Below are 20,439 nucleotides of genomic sequence, written 5' to 3'. Positions count from 1 at the left end.
TCCTCATTTGTCTGGCTCATAAGAGTGTTGTGATGATGCTCATGTATGTGTGTGTGAGGGGGAAGCAAAAGAAAAACCTTTATAATTCAGATCGTTTCAGAAACGCTTGCTTAAGGGAAGTGAGAAATCACCTGTCAAAACCCTGCAAGCATTTCCGCGGTGAGAGGAAGTTTGGCACTCTGAGGCTCCCATAGCTCGCTTTCCAAGTCAATGTGGTGCCTCCTATTGAGCTTTCCCCGGCCGTTTCCGGTTGTGCTTGGAAGCACGAGTTCAGGCCGCCGCTGCGATTGACTGGCTGCTGGCGGCTGCTTGAGCCTTCTTAGAACGGCGGCGGGGGAAGCCAGTCTACAGCAAACATGTCCAGCAGAAATAACAACAAGCTGCCCAACAATCTGCCGCAGTTACAGAATCTGATCAAGCGGGACCCGCCAGCCTACATCGAGGAGGTGAGAGTGGGGCAGGGTTAAACACGTTCCCACCCTGTCGGTTCCGCCAGACCGGCCTCCCGGAATGCAGGCGCGGCGGACACTAGAGGCCTGGGCACGCTCGGTGGACAGACCAGCGCGGGGGGCGTGGAGGAGCCGGGGTCCCGGCTCCGCGGGTGTCTTTAGGATCAGGGGTCCCTGCGGAGGAGAGAAGGGTTTGGGGAAGGAACTTGCATAGAGCTCGTTTTCCACCTGTTGGGCTCTTTGGATCTTCTACCTGATTTGTAGACCTCGCTACCACGAAAACATTCTTTAAAACTTCATCTTGTCTCCATTTATCTGGCTACCTCACTGAGGTGCAGAGACAAAGGACCTGCCCCTATCCTCCACTTTTCATCAGGTTTCTCAGCTGCTGCTTTTCAGAAACTCTTAACACGAATTAGCGGGTAACCCTTGGTAAATCGTATATTGAAATGCTTTCGAGGGACATCAGCTCTGCGCCCTGAGCTGTGCCTGGAAGAAGGCGAGGTGTTCTCGAATGCTAGGGACAGAATCAGGAGCTTAGTATACCTTGGTAAGCCAGGATTCAAACCCATTGGAAGCAAGTGTGACCTGGATGAATTGTGAATATTAAAGGTGTTTGAACTGAGGAATGACAAAATGGAAGTGGTGATTATAATGTAATATTAACCAACATAATTAATACATAAGCTCTAGATTATGATTTGCAACCTATTAATGCATCTGTCGATTTCATTGCAATATTTGCAGAATTGAAAGCTTAGGACTTAATGGGGGAAAACACTGTACAACAATTGACAAGAGTATTAAGCTGAAAGCCCATATATTTCTGTATTTAAAAGCCTTGATTTTGGTTCTATTGTTGATCAATTGTGTAACCAGGGAAGGTTAATCAGTGAACCTATGTGTATATTTTAATGTGTGAGAAGGCTCTTTTAGTCACTTAAATGCACATACAAATCCACACATGTTGCCCCTGGTGTGTATCAATGTAATTCTAAACCTTAGGGATACAGTGATAAACAAGGCAGATGAGAGCTTTCTTCTCCTGGTCTTATATTCTAGTGAAGGTAGATTTATAATGGTAAGGACTGTGAAGAAAATAAGATTGCATAGGAATATGTTAGAGGCTGTTAATTTTGATTCTGTAAACAGAGAAGGCTTTTCTGCAATAGTGATATTGAGCCAGACAGGTCAAAAGCATAACAGAAAAATTAGGAAGGGCAGAAGCTCTTGGTGAAAAAGAAGTGGAAAGGAAGAAAGTATGGCTAAAATGTAGTGAACACAGAAGAGAGCAGTGGAAAATGATGTGGGAAATACAGGGCTGTTGTGGATTTTACACTTTGTGCTTTGGGTAGCCATTGAAGAGTTTTAAACAGGGAAGTGACATGATCTGATTTATATTTTTATTTTTATTTTATTTTGGTGCCAGGGATTGAACTCAGGGACACTCAACCACTAAGCCACATCCCCAGCCCTATTTTGTATTTTACTTAGAGACAGGGTCTCATCGAGTTGCTTAGGGTTTCACCATTGCTGAGACTAACTTTCAACTCACGATCCTCCTTTATATTTTTAAAAATGTACTCTGAAGTTATGTGTGGAAGGAATTGTAGAGGAGTAAGACTGGAACTAGGTAACTTATAATGGCTATTGGAATAGTGCCAATGAAATTATCAATAGAATTAGAACAGATTTGAACTAGTCATGGAGGTAGAGCAAGTAGGACTTCCTTGCTCCCTTGTGGAGGGGATGTAGGAAGAGGGGAAAAGAAAGAACAACAAATGATTTTTGTTTTGTTTTATTTTTTGCACACGGGTAGGTGATAGTGCTGCTTACTGAAGTTCATTCATTTGACAAATATTATTAATTGCCTGTGGTGTGCTAGGCAAGGTGCTGGACCCTGGGACTGTAGTAGTGAACTATACAGAAAAAAATCCCATCCTCATTAGATTGCATTATTATAGGAGGAAACAAAATGGCAAGGAATGTATGGTTTGGTAAATAATGGTAAGTACTGTAAAAAAAGTAAAATAGAAAAGTCCTCAAGTAACTGCTTAAAGTGGATGAGGCAGAGCTGTGTATATATTTAAAGGAGAAGCATTCTAGGCAGAAGGAACAGCAAATATAAAGACCCTGGGATAGGAATGTACTTGGTAGGTTTGAAGAACCTAAAGTAGGCTATTATAGCTCAAATGGGTAATGAGGAAAGGGAGAGTAATCAGAGGTGAGATGGAGCTTAATCTTATAGAGCCTGGCTGTTTTTAAGAACTTTAGATTTTGCTTTGAGTGAGATGGAAGCCTTTTGGGCAGAGGAATTCATGAATAATCTTATGAGATCCGGATCAATGTGGCTAGTTTTGAGGATAGATTGTATTGCAGGAAGGCAAAGGTGGAAGCAGACATAGTTAAGAACCCATTGAAATTATCTACAGAAAAAAAATGGTGCCAACTTTGACCAGGATGGTAATAGTAGAGTAAGTGAGAAATGATCTGATAAGTGGACAATGCCCCAGGGATTCCCAACATTTAGAGGCTAATAAGTTGCTGAGTAACTATCAAAAAGGACTGAAAAAATTTGCCCATGAAGTAGGAAAGCCAGGTAGTATGCTAGAAGCCAAGTACCAAAGGTGTTCCCACGATGAGGGGGAGACCAAGAATGTGAGGTGCTGATGAATCAAATAAGATAAAGACTTTCAATAAATCTAGCAATATTAATGTCATTAGCTACCCTGATATGAGCAGTTTGGGTGGAATAATGAGTGCAGAAATCTGATTACAGTAGGCTTAAAGGCAAATGAAGTATGATCCCATCTATATGAAATGTCCAGAATAAGTGAATCCATACAGACAAAAGTAGATCAGTGGTTGCCAGGGTCTGAGGGTAAGGGGAATAGGAAATAACTTCTGACACATAGGACTTTTATGGTGAAACGTTTTCTAGAATTAGATAGTGGTAATTAGATAGTTGTTTGACCTTTTGAATATATTAAAAACCACTGAATGGTGTACTCCTAAAGGCTAAATCTTATGTATATGAATTATATCACTTTTTTTTTTTAAAAAAAGGAAAGCAATTAGATTAACTATGCACAATTCAGTTTATTTTGAGACAGAGTCTTGCTGATTTGCTTAGGGCCTCACTAAGTTGCTGGGGCTGGTTTTGAACTTGTGATCCTCCCACCTTAGTCTCCCAAGCCCCTGGGATTACAGGTGTGTGCCACCATGCCCAGCCTGGGCAATTTAGGAGTTTTTCTGAAAAGAAGAGCATAACCAGATATGTGGTGGCATTTACCTGTAATCCCAGCTACTGGGGAGGATGAGGCGGGAGGATTTCAAGTTTAAGACCAGCTTGGGCAACTTAGCAAGACTTTGTCTTGAAATAAAAATAAAAAGGGTTGGGAGTGTAACTCAGTACTGGGTTCAATTCCCAGTACTGCAGGAGGGAAAAAAAGAGAGAGGGTGGAGAGAGAAATGGAGTGAAAGCTAGAGAGTGAAGTGGAACCCAAAAAGTTTCTCATTAGATGATAGAAATAAAAGCATGTCTATATTCTACTGATGGGGTGAAACTTGATTGAAAGCTGGGAGTGGGGACAGTGAAGAAAAAAATAATCAATCTGGATGGATGCCAGTGCTCTTGAAGTAGGGTTGAGGAGCAAAGAGGACACATACTGACTCAGCTATGTTGGAAGAAAATAATGTGCTCTCCACGAAGTATCAGGATAACTTGTCTCTTTAAAAGATATAAATGCCCGATGCCACCCCAAGAGTTTTGGGATACTACTAATATGAACATGCCCTGTTTTGAGTAGTGGGTTGAGGGATGGCCTGGGAGACCTGTGTTTTTGTAGGACATATTAAAGACTGCCTTTTGACTCCCACACTTGGTAAAAGCTGATAAGTGGACACCTAGGATTTTTTTTTTTTTTTTTTTTTAGGGAAACAAAAGTTATGTTGTTTCCCTAAAAAAACTTAAGTTTAAGACATCTTTTAGACATCTAAACAGATGTCAGATAGGCAAATGAATATGAGAATTTGGAATTCACCGGACCATTTAGGGCTGAGCTGATGATAAATAAATATGCATTTTCTGTATATATGTGTCTGTTTCTCACACATATACACAATTTAAAAATACCAACTATGGGAAGCTGGGAGTGTAGTTCAGTGGTAGAACACTTGGCTAACATGTGTGAGCCCCTTAGTTCAAACTGTTACTCCACAGAGAAACAAAACAAAATTAAAAAACAAAAGAGAAAGAAATTGGACTATGGAAGGAGAGTAGCTATAGGACATGGAATTGAGGCCTGGCTCACCAGTTTTAACATTAGACTATTGGGTTGTTAGGACTAATTGCAATGAAATAAATGATGTACATAATGAAGTTGGCACGTAGTAAGTGCTGAAAAAGTGAAGCTATGTAATTTTTATGTGTCTCTTGCCCTTGACTCTTAACATATCCTATTTAGAACTTAGTGTATATTTAAAAGAGGGTAATTTTTGATAGGAGAATTTCAAGTATTTGAAACACACTATGTTTTCTGTCGTGGTATTTTTCTGCTGGTTTGAGTGCTCTCCAAACAGACAATTTATAGGGGTCATCTAGCTAGTAAATGACAGCACAGGGCCAGAATCTGAGTCTTTGACTCTTGCGTATTGTTCTTTATACTACACTACCTAACTTTCTAATGATAATTCTAAGGAAAGAGTTTTTAGATTATCTTTGATGGCTTTAGGTTTTTCAAAACTCATTTAGAAGAATGCAGATAAGGAAAAAGAAGTATTTTTTAATAAGAGATGCATGTTTTTCTCCATGCCACTGTCAAAGACTTTACTAAATAGTTTTTCATTCTGTACTGAGATACTCTTATAATTGAACATGACAAACTTAAATTTTATTTTTCTACAGTTTCTTCAGCAGTATAATCACTACAAATCCAATGTGGAGATTTTCAAGTTACAACCAAATAAACCCAGCAAAGAATTGGCAGAGCTGGTGATGTTTATGGCACAGGTAAGAAGATAATTTCTGAATAAAACAAAGATCAATGTTACTCACTTTTACAGAATATTATTTTAATAAAAATAATACTCAACCTCATTCCATTCTGGAGTGGAAGTTTAAGTTTTTCTAAAACTTGCCCTTTCTCACAGATTTTATTTTCTTCTACGATGAGTGGAGGATTTGTTAGGTCTTTTCATAGAAACAATCAGAACCAAACTGTCAAACTATTTTTTTCAAATTCATTGAGCAGGTTCTCAATGATATCATTGATATTTTACAAAGACTATAGGAACTATGAGAATAGCAGGAGAAATAGCACATAGGAAAAAAGTAATTTGGGACCATCTGCCTTTGTGAAATACTTTCCTTTTGCAGAACATCTTAAATCTGTGCATCTCAATTTTAGAAAGAGGAACTTCAGAAAAGCCTTTGCTTTGTTATAGATTGGTCACTGCTACCCAGAACATCTAAGTAACTTTCCTCAAGAACTGAAAGATCTTCTTTCCTACAATCATAGTGTATTGGATCCAGATCTTCGAATGGTAGGACAAGTTTTTTGATCAATAAACTATACTGTGTTTAGGTGTGCATATGATAATGTATTTAAATGACAAAAGGCTGTCAGCTAAACATCTTTTTAAAATGTCAATCAGAAGGGTCACCTTTTCCTTAAAATTTCTGTGGGTTCTCATTTATATCTATAATATAATTCACACTTATCATTGTGGCCTGTTAAATTCCTACCTGTGCTCTGCTTCCTGCCTGTGTTTGTTCCCTCATCTCCTTTTCTGCTACTCTCCTCTCTGATTGTTCTGTTCTTCCACCATGCCCTGTTTTGAGTAGGTGATTACTTCAAATCTCATATGCATGAAGAACCTTAATTATTATAATATGTAGTTTTTATATAATACTTAATTCAGTAAAGTTATCCATTAAATGGCCAGTTTGAGCATTTAAACATTGTCACTCTAGTGGTTGATCTTGGGTCCTGGTTAAGATCCCTTATACCAACTGTTGTACCCATTTCCCCTATCTGCTGAGAATGTCAACTGCTGATCCCCTCCAACCCCCCAACTTCCGCCACCACCTTACTCTGAAGCATAGTCCCCAGCTAAATGAAAGTCCTAGATCTGGGAGGTTACACTCCCAGCTGATTATCATGAACTGCAAAACCCAACTCATGTTGGGTCTAACTGTATTGTAAATTGTACTCCAGGGCTTCCCTGTGATTGCACAAAAGCTAGTCTCCAGCCAAGTAAGTGTCTTTGCTTGGTTTTTCTTTTCTCTGTACTTATTCTGCATTCTTCACTTCTCTTTTGAGAGCATGTATTCACAAGTGACTTACAATGAATCAGACTCTGCTTTTAGGGAACCCAACATAGGCATATCTACCTTTCAAATATCTTTACAGCAGGTACTTACAAAAAATAATTATGATCACAAAGCATACTAATATCCTATGCCAAAACTTGTAAAAATATTTAACTAAGTTTATAGATTTAACATACTACTTATTCTTTTTACTTTTTATTTGTTCTTTTAAAATATGTATGACAATTGAGTATATTCTGACATAGTATACATACATGGAGTATAACTTATTCTAATTAGATCCCATTCTTGTGGTTGTACATGATGTGGACTTTTAACTTTGTTCTTAAAGTTTTCCCAGACTTTGTGTAATTCTACCATTTTTACACTGTTTTGGGGTTTTCTTTTTTGTTTGTATGTTCCCTCCTTGCTATGTTGCTCAGGCCTTGAATTACTAGGCGCAAGTAATCCTTCTGCCTCAGCTTCCTGAGAAGCTGGGACTATAGGCAAGCACCACCACACCCAGCAGTATGTTTCTTTATGTTTTATAAAGATTAGTAAGATTCTTTTGTTTTTGTTTTTTAAATAGAGGTTTCCTTTGCTAGAACATGAAGGATTGAGTCTGAATAGTTAGCATTGCTCTTTAGAGGAATAATTTAGTATATACAGAAGAACTTTTTGTGTTCTAATGTGTGTGTGTGTGTGTGTGTGTGTGTGTTGGCACGTGTGGATGCATGTGCTATGGGGAGTGAACCCAGGACCTTGCACATGCGAGGCAAATGCTCTTGCACTGAGCTGTATCTGTAGCCCGGCTTAAAAAAACTGGCAACACAGGTATTTGATACTATGCCCCGCCTATTTTATTGGTTATTGTGATAACCACCAATTCTGATTAACCACTGGACTTTCCATCTAGTTTATTTTGCTGTTATTTTTGTACTTTGGAATCCCCAAGTATTTGTTTACTCTTTCCTGCTTACATAGATGGAAACAGATTGTATTTCTTTGTAGAAGAAACTAAATATCCACAACTTACCTATTTAACGAAAAGCAAGAAAAATTAAACAGATTTTTTTCTTTGACATTATAACTACCTTTTAAAATACTTTTATTAAGTTCTTTTGGGGCCTTATTATTTTGTGTTCACATTGTCACCACTTGGCCAAGGGGGAGCTTCTTAGTTGTTTTAGAAGTATCCCTGATTTTTTTTTTTTTTTAAGACCTTTCTTCTATATATTTTTATGTGGTGCTGAGGATTGAACCCAGTGCCTTATATATTCTAGGCTAGTGCTCTACCGCTGAGCCCAGTCCCGCCCCTGATATTTTTAAAAGCATCCTTATTATATTCTAGAAGAAATAGTCCCAAGCCCATTCTTATTGTTTTCCCTGTACAAAACAGTAAGCAACCAACTATTCTCCAAATATTTCTTATTAGATCTAATGGAAAGTAGTATTAGAGGTCATAATTCGGATAAGACTGCATATGAAAATTGGTGGTAAGCAAGAATGCTACAAGTCTTGTAAGGTAACAGACTTATATTGATTATTCCAATTTCGTGTATCATTTCATTGTTGCCTGACCTATGTTATCCTCATGGAGTCATTGATCACTAGGATTTCTCAAATGAAGACAGTCTTCCAGAGAGGCCTTCCTTGACCTCTCTTTGTAAAATTGCCTTCTTCAGTCAGAAAGAGACTGTCTGTTCCGATGCCTAGAATAGTGCCTTGTTAGGAAAAGACCTAAACCTCTTTGGGATATATATAAATGCTCCATTTTCTTATTTGATTTTTTCCCTTTGTCCATAAGACATATACTATAACTATGTTTTCTTTTCCTTTCAAAGACATTTTGCAAAGCTCTGATCTTGCTGAGAAATAAGAATCTCATCAATCCATCAAATTTACTAGAGCTCTTCTTCGAACTTCTGCGTTGCCATGATAAGCTTCTGCGAAAGGTAAAGACCAAAAAAGTTTTTCCCTACATCTCATTCTTCCTTCAAGTTATATAAAATGTGGAGAGTTTGGAATCCCTTGAATTCTTTATGCTTTATGTCCTTGAATATGGCAAAGAATAATATTTTTATATTATTTTAGTTGTTGATGGGCCTTTATTTTATTTATATGCAGTGCTGAGAATTGAATCCAGTGCCTCACACATGCTAGGCAAGTGCTCTACCACTGAACTGCAATCCCAGCCCAAGAATAATTTTAACAGGAAAAAAAATAAACCTTTGTGTACATGCAGTATGGTATTAATAGCTAACATTTAATAGCTAACATTTACTTTGTGCATACTTTGTGCCAGGCACATTCTGTGAGCTTTTGTGTATTTGTTTACTCACAAAGCTCAATGAGATAGGAATTTTCATTATAATTTTTATTAGCACTTTACAGATAAAAAGACTGTGGCACAGAGAAAAAGAGTAACTTGCCTAGGATCACACAGTTTCTGAGTGGTGAGACTGGAATATAAAACCAGGTAATCTGGCTCCAAAATCCAATTCCTTTACCACTGCTCTGTTCTGACTAACTGAATCAGGGCATGGACATTCATAACTGTAACCATCCTAAAAAAACTAACTTTTATTATTGTTGTTGATATTTTCATGTGACCTTGTCTTTGCTATATAAAACTAGAAGCTGAAGGTTTATGAAACAAATTTAAGAAAGAAAAATTAAAAGTTTATATTCATTAACCTAAACATTTTTTTTTTTCAGAGTATTGAAAGACTACTACATTTGATTTTGAATAATCAGCCCCCATCTTTTCCTGCCCTAGACAAGTTACTAGTCTACTTTTTGTTCTCTATAGATTAGCCTATTCTGGATATTTCACATAAGTGCAGGCATATAATATACGTCTTTTCTGGCTGTCTTCTTTTATTGAGCATAATGTTTTCAAGATTTATCCATGGACACTGCATTCTTTTTGTTTCCAAATAATATTCTGTTATATGGCTATACTCCATTGTGTTTATCCATTCATCAGTCAATGGACATTTGGGTTGTTTCTGCTTTTTGGTTATTATGAATAATGCTGCTATGAATATTTGTGTGAACACTGATATGGAAATGGGTTTTTCATTTCTTTTGGATATATACCAAGGAGTGGAATTGTTGGGTCCTGCAGTAACTTGATGTTTAGCTTTTTAGGATAACTTTACTTTGGTTTTTAGCTGCTTTTTAAATTATTATTATAGGTTTGCTTGCTTTTATTTTTTGTATCTTTATGATATAATGAAAATAGGTAAAATTAAGTTATTCTTATTTGTATTTTTATCCAAATTTAATAGGTTAGAAATGTTGGTTAGGTTTAATGTATATGTTTTTGTTTCTTTTCCTCAGACTTTATACACACATATTGTAACTGATATCAAGAATATAAATGCAAAACACAAGAACAATAAAGTGAATGTAGTAAGTACCTTTTTATTGTCCGTGTTTGTAGCATTGTACCATCAATGTATTAAGACTTCTTTCTCTTTCTCTTCAGGTTTTGCAGAATTTTATGTATACCATGTTAAGAGATAGCAATGCAACTGCAGCCAAGATATCTTTGGATGTGATGATAGAACTCTACAGAAGGAACATCTGGTAATAGATATATGACTTTGTCTTTTAAGAAGTAGATTCTTTTTTTCATTCATAATTAGTACAGAGCACATAGACAAATACTTTTGATCATGTGCTCTTCAATATACATCTATCATAAGTTAAATTAGAAGTAAGAATATGGAGGCAATCCAAATGACTAGATAACATTGACTACTGTTTCTTGATTACCTCATTTACCCTTAAGAACATCCTAAGAACAAAGGCAGCCTGTATGGAACTAGCTCCATTTTATAGGTAATGAAATGGAAGGTAATAGAGTAAGAGTTTAGGTATTAAGAGGAAGAGTTGAAATTGAAACCCAGGTCTTCTGACCTCAAAATCTGCCCTACTTCCTTTGCCATTCTAAAGATTTCCAAGTCAGTTACTACTGCACATGTGAAATACTGTATTTCATATACTTTGTTTTGTTGATATAGTGCCCCAACTCATGTCTTCTGCTTTTGTTATTGATGAACTTTATTTATTTATTTTTCTTCCTTTTTTGGAACATTTGGAGAAACTAGAAAAGTTTTGTTTTTTTTTTTTTTTTTTTTTTTTTAAGTTGTAGTTGGACACAGCACCTTTATTTCACTTGTTTATTTTTGTATATGGTGCTGAGGATTGAACCCAGGGTCTTGCACGTGTGAGGCGAGCGCTCTACTGCTGAGCCACAACCCCAGCCCTGTTGTTGTTTTTTAATTTCATAAAATCCCACCACCCAAACATGATTAACTGTTAATATTTTATATTTCTTTTGGGTATTTATGTAACATGCATATTTAACTATGGTTGGATTTTTGCTGTATTACAGGTTTTTTCTTCTGGGTTGTTGGGGTTTTTTCCCCACTTACTTTAAGTAGATTCTGTGTCATTAAAGTACTTCAAATACTTCACCTTACTTGTTGCAAATTTTCTGTCTTAAGAGTGGGCAAAATTAAATGTTTTACTTGTGGTTGACTAATTTAGGAATCCATGACATTTTTTGGCACTGGGGATTGAAGCCAGGGCCTTGCACATGCTCAGTAAATTCTCTACCACTGAACTATACCCTCAGCCTATTTAAAAATTTTGTTTTGAGACATGGTGTCCTTTGAGTTGCCCAGGCTATCCTTGAACTTTTTTTTTTTTTTTAATATATTTAGTTGAAGATGGATACAGTACCTTTATTTATTTATTTAAGTGGTGCTGAGAATGGAACCCAGTGCCTCACACATGTTAGGCAAGTACTCTACCACTGAGCCACAATCCCAGCCCCTATCCATGAACTTTTGATCCTCTTGCCTCATTCTCCCAAGTACCTGGGATTTATGGGTGTGCACTACCACCTGGATACAAAAACCATGATTTAAAAATTTTAGAGTTGAAAATTCGAATGTCAGAAGTATTTTTTATGTTGTTTCTTTTGTGCCATTGTCTGTACTGTGAAATACAATACAATGAAAATCTACTTCAAAACATTCATTGTCTCCCCCCAGGAATGATGCCAAAACTGTTAATGTTATCACAACTGCATGTTTCTCTAAGGTTACCAAGGTGAGCATTTGTAGGGCTATGTGGAAACACTGTCTTTGTGGTCTGTTTCTATGGATAGAAGGTAAAGGAGCTGGATATGTAAAGAAGTGGTGGATGGAACGTGGGATTTATGTTTAATGAGGCTTTCTTTGTACTTAGACTACTTCCTTAGGTTGTCTGTGCTGTAGAAGAGTCAAGCAATTATGAGATTATAAAGCATTGTAATGAGTGATAGCTGTTTACATTGTTTTCCCCTCTAATTCTTCTCTTCTGTTAGGCTCTGGTACAATTGAAAGAATTTCAAGAACTGTATTTGACTTTCTGTTAGAAGGGCCATGACATTACTTTTCTTGTGTGGAATGTAGAAATTCTTGGTAGTCTACCTGAAAGACAAAGATAACAGAGCCTGGCAGTTTTTATCCTAAGTTTATTTAATTTTTATGATGCTAGAGATTGAACCCAGGAACTCATGCATGCTAAACATGTGTTCTACCACTGTACTACACTCCCACCTGTAGGTAAGGATTTTTAAAATTACATATTTATGGGACAGATGACATGTTGAAAACATTTTTAAATTAAACAAAAGGAGCAAAAATCCCACTACACTTTGCATATTTTTCTTTAGATCCTAGTTCATATGTATATGTAAAATGTAAAAAAAAAAAAAAAATGTTTTTTTGTTGTTGTTGTCATTGTAAGCTGGGTTAGATAACTGACTTTTTTTCTGATTGGTCTTTAGATACTAGTTGCTGCTTTGACATTCTTCCTTGGGAAAGATGAAGATGAGAAACAGGACAGTGACTCAGAATCTGAGGTTAGTTTAATGATAGATGCTTCTGAATTTTATAATTTCTCAGATTTCATTTTTTTTCTCTGAGAACAACTTGTAAAATTTTGGACTACTAGAGTTAGAAAAACTGTTGTATTTCACCTTTGTCCTTCATTGAGATTTTATTCCACTTTGAATTTATCACTTGTATTCAGTAAGATTGATGAAGTAAAAGGCAGATTTATTCCACCTTATTTATTCTTAACTCTAAAGCTATATCTTTATCTTACTATACAAATTTAGAATAAAAATTGCTGCCAGTATATTTTGAGATAATGTCAACATCATAGAAATTTACAGTGGGAGGAGGGGAGAAGATTATGGCATCTTTAAAAGGAAAAATAATCAAGATTTATGACATAATAAAATTTTCTTAGAAGTATTAAAAAGAAATTCTAAAAAGTCTCCCTTTTCCATTTAAAGCATTTTGATAGCTAGATCTGAAATATGTGATAGCCATCTTTTAAACAATGTGTGATTGATACATTTTTGCTGTAAAACTTTTTAGATACTATGGATAAAATTTGTTTTACTTTAATGTTATTTCTACATTGCTGTTCCTTCTTCAGAGGTAACCATCTCATTTTTCATCCATTTAAATATGGATATGCCTGCATAAAGTCTTATGTGTATAGTAGGTTTTTAAGAACTGTATGAATAACATGTATTCTGCAACTTGCTTTCTTTATATCAATACATATAGATCTACCAGTACAATTAAATCTTAAAAAATAACCTCCACATATTCAGAGTATATTATATATATATGACTTTATTTTAAGCGTTCCCCTTTTGATCAAAATTTGTTTCTAGTTTCTTTCAAATAAATACAAAGTTGTACTCTGTATATCAGTCTTTAGTAAAAAGCAAAATCAAAATATAAACACAGTAATTTTTGTGTGTGTCTTTTTTTTTACAGATGGGTGCATATTTTTTTTAAGAGAGAGAAGAAAGAGAGAATTTTTTAATATTTATTTTTTAGTTTTCAGTGGACACAACATCTTTATTTTATTTTTATGTGGTGCTGAGGATCGAACCCAGCGCCCCGTGCATGCCAGGCGAGCGTGTTACCGCTTGAGCCACATCCCCAGCCCAGGGTGCATATTTTTTAATTTAATTTTAAAAATTTATTCATTTTTAATAGGTGTATGCAGAGCAGATAAGAACCGAAAAGTTGTTGAAAGGATTATATATTGCTTCTATGCAGATCTATGCCTTGTTTCCAATTTTTTTTAACTTTTATTTTTTAGTTGTGGATGGACACAGTGCCTTTATTTTATTTTTATGTGGTGCTGAGGATTGAACCCAGTGCTTCATGCATGCTAGGCAAGCACTCTACCTCTGAGCCACAACCCTAGCTCCCCTTGTTTCCAATTTTACAAAGTAGTATCTCTTTCAGGATGACGGCCCCACAGCAAGAGACCTGCTAGTGCAGTATGCCACAGGGAAGAAGAGCTCCAAAAACAAGAAAAAGTTGGAAAAGGCAATGAAAGTACTCAAGGTGAGATTGATACCTGGGAAATGAGGTAGGAATCTTAAAATACTGAATATATGGTTTTTAGCTAGAGCTTTATAAGATTTAAAAATCAAGAAATAGCATTTTTTCAAAATTTAGAAATGTGTGATGAATTTTTCAATACTAATTTTTAATAAGATATTCAGCTCTAGCAAAATCTGTGACTTAAATAAATTAATTTGATTAAATTCACTTTCAATTGTTCTGATAGAATGTGCCTGTATTAGGATATCTTTGCTAGACATGTCTGTTTAGAAAAGTATAGAAATTAATTGCATTTACTATTTTATAATGATTATTCTGAGAATCATTAGTTTGGTCCCTCTGAGTGTTTTTTTTTTTTGTGTGTGTGTGTGTGTGTGTGTGTGTGTGTATGTGTATGTATGTCTTGGGTAGTACTGGAGTTTGAACATAGGACCTTGTAAATGCTAGACAAGCCAGCTACCCCTGAGCTATATCTCAGCACCTCCTCACCTCTTTTTTTTTAATATTTATTTTTTAGTTGTAGTTGGACAGAATACCTTTAGTTTATTTTTATGTGGTGCTGAGGATCGAACCCAGGGCCTCACATTTGCTAGGTGAGTGCTCTACCACTGAGCCACAACTCCAGCCCCCTCTTCACCGCCCCCCCCCCTTTTTTTTTTTGCTTTCTATCAAGGTAGAGTCTTGCTAAGTTGCTGAGGCTAGCCTTAAACGTTTGGTTTCCCTGCCTTACTCTCCCATGTAGCTGGGATTATAGCGTGTACCACTATGCCCAGCTCTTCTATTTTTAATTGTTTGTATTTCCAGATTCCTTTAAGTTTCACAGATTCTAATGCCTAGAAGATTCCTAGGGTTTAATCTTAAATGGCAAAAACCATCTTTAGTTCTTTCAGTCGAAAGAAAGGTTTTTAGATCAAGGGTTTTTTTTTTTTTTCTTTTTACATAGTCTACTAGACATGTTAACAGCCTTTAGCACCATAGCACATTGAATTCCAAGGGCAATATCATTATAATTCAGATTGAAAAGGTGTTTCGCTCTGTCTCTTTTAGAAACAAAAGAAGAAAAAAAAGCCAGAGGTGTTTAACTTTTCAGCCATTCACTTGATTCATGATCCCCAAGGTACTGTAGTTATAATTTCCTAAGTTCCTTATTGGCTTTTTCTCTGCCTGTTTTGTTTCCTGCTTTCAGGATTGTCAGGAAATATATGATCCCTGGCACTTAATAGACATAAGTGCTTAATTTTTTCTATTTGGTTATAGCCTAGAGAATTGTATTGTTAAGGAATGATTTCCAGTCTGGCAAGATAACAAAACTGGATGAACAAGTTTTTCAGAGATTCATATTTTTAACAACACAAAAGTAGTAGAATATTGTACTTAAACGAAAACTGATTGTCTGTTTCCTTTTTTTCTAAACTGATCTTCAGAAACCAAAAGTCTGGGAAACTGTATTCTAAAACACTAGTTCTCAAATTAGGTCGCACATTATAATCACCTGGAGAATTTATTATAGATGTATTCTGATGCCCGGAGATTGTGACTTAGTTTGTATGGAGTGTGGCTCTCTGTACTCTACTGTATAGCAATATTTGCTAACCCCTGTTCTAGGTCAGTACTTTTCAAATTTTATGATTTATACAAATCACCTGGAGAACTGGTTGAAGTGCAGATTCTGGTTCAGCAAGGCACAAGTAGGACCTGAGATTCTACATTTCTAAGAAGGTTCCAGGACTGACTGCTGCTGGTCTGTAGACTATATTTTGAGAAACAAAGCTCTAAAGAACTATTAAGTGAAGCCCCATATTAAACAGTTACTCTAGATATGGATGCTTAAAACTTTGAGGCTCTTAAAGATGTGACTTTGGGCACCATAAAGTGTATTCATCTGTGTTTGATCTTTTCACTGATCTAATTATGTACAAACCATAGACCCACACTGTACTTCTTTGATCCTCTCCTTTCCAGATTTTGCAGAAAAATTACTAAAGCAGCTGGAGAGCTCTAAGGAAAGGTTTGAAGTGAAGATGATGCTCATGAATCTCATCTCCAGATTGGTGGGAATTCACGAGGTTTGAAATACCTTATGTTTCTCTTCTAAAATCTTAGAACTAGAAATATTCTCAGTAAAAGGAAAGCCATTAGGTAAAGCAGTGTCTTAATTTTTTTTAAATTTTTTTATGTGTTCTTTTTAGTTATACATGACAGTAGAATACATTTTGACATACATACATGGAGTATAACTTACCATTTTTGTGGATGTACATGATGTGGAGTTACACTGCTTATGTATTCATATAAGAACATAGGAAAGTTATGTCTGATTCTTTCTACTGTCTTTCTTATTTCCATCCCCCATCCCTTCCCTTCATCCACTTTGTCTAATCTAGTAAACATCTATTCGACCCCATCCCCACTAGCTTATTGTGAGTTAATATTTGCATATCAGAGAGAACATTCAGCCTTTGTTTTTTTTGGATTGGCTTATTAATATTAGCATGGCAGTCTCCAGTTGCTCCATTAACTGGCAAATGCCATCATTTCATTCTTCTTTATGGCTGAGTAATATTCCATTGTGTATATGTACCACATTTTTTTAATCCATTCATCTGTTAAAGGGCACCTAGGTTGGTTCCATCCCTTAATAATGTGAATTGAGCTTCTATAAACATTGATGTGACTGTGTCACTATAGTATGTTGATTTTAAGTCCTTTGGGGATATGCCAAGGAGAGGGATAACTGGGTCAAATGGAGGAATCTTCATACTACTTCCAGAGTGGTTGAACCAATTTGCAGGCTCACCAGCAATGTATGAGTGTACCTCTTTCCCCATATCTTTACCACTGTTATTGTTCCTTGTATTCTTGATAGTAGCCATTCTGACTGCAGTGAGATGGAATCCCAATGTAGTTTTAATTTGCATTTCTCTAATTGCTAGTGATATTGAACATTTTTTCATATATTTGTTGTTTGATTGTATTTCTTTGTGAGGTGTCTGTTCACTTCCTTTGTCCATTTATTGATTAGATTATTTAATGATTTTTTTTTTGGGGGGGGGGTGTCAAATTTTTTGAGTTCTTTATATATCCTGGAGATTAATCCTCTATCTAAGGTGCCATGTAGCAAAGATTTTCTCCTATTCTGTGGACTCCCTCTTCATATTCTTGATTGTTTCTTTTGCTCAGAAGAAGCTTTTTGACTTGATATTATCTCATTTATTCATTCTTGGTTTTACTTCTTGCACTACAGGAGTCTTGTTGAGGAATTCTGTTCCTAACCCAGTTTCCAACAATGATGGAAATTTGGCCCTGCTTCTTCTTTTAGTAGGTACAGGATCTCTGGTAGAATGCCTAGGTCCTTGATCCTTTGAGTTTTGTGCAAAGTGAGAGATTGGGTTAAATTTCATTTTGCTACATGTAGATTTCCAGTTTTCCCACACCATTTGTTGAAAAGGCTGTCTTTTCTTTACTGTATGTTTATGGAGTCTTTGTCTAGTATGAGATAACTCCATTTATATAGGTTTGTCTCTGCGTCTTCCATTCTGTCCCATTGGTCTTCATGTCTGTTTTGGTGACGATATCTTGCTGTTTTTGTTGCTGTACTCTGTAGTATAATTTAAGGTCTGGTGTTATGATGCCTCCTGCTTCACTTTTCTTGCTAAGGATTGCTTTGACTATTCTGGGCCTCTTAATATTCCACTGATTTCATGACTGCTTTTTCTATTTCTATGAAGAACATCACTGGAATTTTAGTAGGAATTGTCTTAAATCTGCATAGCACTTTTGGTAGTATGGCTATTTTGTCAATATTTATTCTGCTTATCCAAGAGCATGGGAGATCTTTCCATCTTCTAAGATCTTCAGTTTCTTTCTTCAGTGTTCTGTAGTTTTCATTGAAGAGGTCTTTCACCTCTTTTGTTAGATTGAGTCCCAAATATTTTCTTTTCTTTGAGGCTATTGTGAATGGGATAGTTTACCTAATTTATCTTTCAGTTGATTCATAAATGATGTCTAGGAATGCAGTTGACTTATGGGTGTTAATTTTATATCCTGCTGCTTTGCTGAATTTATGAATTTTAGAAGTTTTCTAGTGGAGTTTTTTGGGTCTTCTATATATAGAATCATTCATTGACAAATAGGGATAGTTTGAGCTCTTCTTTTCCTATTCATATCCCTTTATTTATTTATTTATTTTTCCCTGTCTCATTGCTCTGGCTAGAGTTTACAGAACTAGGTTGAATAGAAGTTGTGTAGGAGGGCATCCCTGTCTTGTTCCAGTTTTTAGAGGGAATGCTTCCAATTTTTCTCCATTTAGAATGATATTGGCCTGGGGTTTAGCATATATAGCTTTTTTGATCTTAAGATATGTTCCTATTATCCCTAGTTTTTCTAGTGTTTTGAACCTGAATGGATGCTGTATTTTGTCACATGCTTTTTCTGCATCTACTGAGATAATTCTGGGATTCTTGTCTTTAAGTCCATTGATGTGATGAATTACATTTATGGATTTCTGTATGTTGAACCAACCTTGTAGCCCTGGGATGAACCCTACTTGATCATAGTGCACTATCTTTTTAATATGTTTTTGGATGCAATTTGCCAGGATTTTATTAAGAATTTTTGCATCTATGTCATTCAGGGATATTGGTCTGAAGTTTTCTTTCCTTAATGTGTCTTTGTCTGGTTTTGGTATCAGGTTGATACAAATCTCATAGAATGATTTTGTAAGCATTCCCTCCTTTTCTATTTCATGGAATAATTTGAGGATTAGTGTTAATTCTTTGAAGATTTGCTAGAAGAACTCAGCTGAAAATCTGACTGGTTCTGGGCTTTTCCTTGTTGGTAGGCTTTTATGCTGCTTTCAATTTCATTGCTTGAAATTGATCTGTTTAAATTTTCAATGTCCTCTTGATTTAAGTTATGTACGTCATATATCTCTAGAAGTTTGTCAATGTCTTCAAGATTTTCTGTTTTATTAGAGTATAAATTTTCAAAATAGTTTCTGGTTGTTGTCTGTATTTCAGTAGTTTTTTTTTTTGTTGTTGTTGTTGTTGTTGTTTAATTTCATTGATTTCTGCTCTGATTTTAATTATTTCCTATGTTCTGCTGCTTTTGGCATTGATTTGTTCTTCTTTATAGGGCTTTGAGATGTAATGTTATGTTATTTTTTTGGTAACTTTCTCTTCTTTTAATGGATAAGCTCATTGCAATAAACTTTCCTCTTAGCACTGCCTTCCTACTGTTCCAGAGATTTTGATATGTTGTATTGCTATTCTCATTTACCTGTTAGTATTTTTTTATTTCATCCTGATTTCTTCTGTTATGCATTGGTCATTCCAGGTATAACGTGGATTTCTTCTGTTATGCATTGGTCATTTGCAGGGTATAGTATTCTTGGCTAGCATCCATTTTCTTTCAGAGCTTGGTATGTATCATTTCAAGACCTGCTCTCTTTGAGGGTCTGGGTTGAGAAATCAGATGAGATCCGGATTATTTTCCTTATAAATGTTACCCATTGTTTTTCTCTGGCAGCTTTTAAAATTCTATCCTTATTCTGTATGTTAGGCATTTACATAATAGTGTACCTTGGTATAGATCTATTGTAATTTTGTATATTTGGGATCCTGTAAGCCTCCTGTATTTGATTTTTCATTACATTCTTTAGGTTTGGGAAATTTCCTGATATTATTTCATTGAAAATATTGTGCATTTCTTTGTTTTGTATCTCTAAGCCTTCATCTACCCATTAAATCTTAAAATTTGTTCTTTTCAGGTTATCCCATTATTTCTTGGAAATTCATCTTTTCTCCATGATCAACTTTATTTTCTAGATTATATATTTTGTCTTCATTGACTAAAACTCTGTCTTCCAAGTGATCTAGTCTGTTAGTGATGTCTTCCATTGAATTTTTAATTTGGTGTATTGATTTCTTCATTTTTAGGATTTCTGTTTGATTTCTTTTTCAGAATCTCTATCTCTGTATTGAAGTGATCTTTCACATCCTGAATTTTCTCTCTGATTTCACTCCTTACATCATCTTTTACCTCACAGATGAGTTTAACTCTGTACATTCTAAACTTCGTCTCTGATATTTCCACTGTGGCGTTGATGGATTCTGTTATTGGAGTATCTTGGTTTGTTTGGGGTGATTTGTTCCCTTGCTTTTTCATGCTGTTTGTGTATCTATCCATCTAACAATATGGGTCTGAGGCAGTAGAGTTTCTCCAGTACCTCACTATTTTG

The 20,439-nt window shown here is 35.7% G+C and overlaps 1 protein-coding gene across 2 annotated transcripts in view; it reads left to right on the top strand.

The window, feature by feature from the left end:
• Positions 1-253: 253 nt before the first annotated feature.
• The window catches only part of Sdad1 (SDA1 domain containing 1), a 44,434-nt gene continuing 24,248 nt past the window's right edge, over positions 254-20,439 (top strand). Inside the window, exons 1-11 of one of the 2 annotated variants that reach the window (XM_027939773.3) lie at positions 254-446; positions 5,356-5,460; positions 5,895-5,993; positions 8,607-8,717; positions 10,108-10,179; positions 10,256-10,356; positions 11,832-11,889; positions 12,611-12,685; positions 14,100-14,201; positions 15,249-15,318; positions 16,164-16,267. In XM_027939773.3, the coding sequence (XP_027795574.3) occupies positions 357-446; positions 5,356-5,460; positions 5,895-5,993; positions 8,607-8,717; positions 10,108-10,179; positions 10,256-10,356; positions 11,832-11,889; positions 12,611-12,685; positions 14,100-14,201; positions 15,249-15,318; positions 16,164-16,267 (987 nt within the window). In that variant the 5' untranslated portion in view covers positions 254-356. Of the gene's footprint in view, positions 447-922; positions 1,000-5,355; positions 5,461-5,894; positions 5,994-8,606; positions 8,718-10,107; positions 10,180-10,255; positions 10,357-11,831; positions 11,890-12,610; positions 12,686-14,099; positions 14,202-15,248; positions 15,319-16,163; positions 16,268-20,439 lie in introns of those variants that run through there. The other variant, XM_071614348.1, reaches the window with a different exon arrangement.

This window comes from Marmota flaviventris, chromosome 7, assembly GCF_047511675.1.
Source record: "Marmota flaviventris isolate mMarFla1 chromosome 7, mMarFla1.hap1, whole genome shotgun sequence".
NCBI classification, from domain to species: domain Eukaryota; kingdom Metazoa; phylum Chordata; class Mammalia; order Rodentia; family Sciuridae; genus Marmota; species Marmota flaviventris.
Note: the sequence above shows the minus strand (reverse complement) of the source record. Positions and strands in the feature narration are given on the sequence as shown.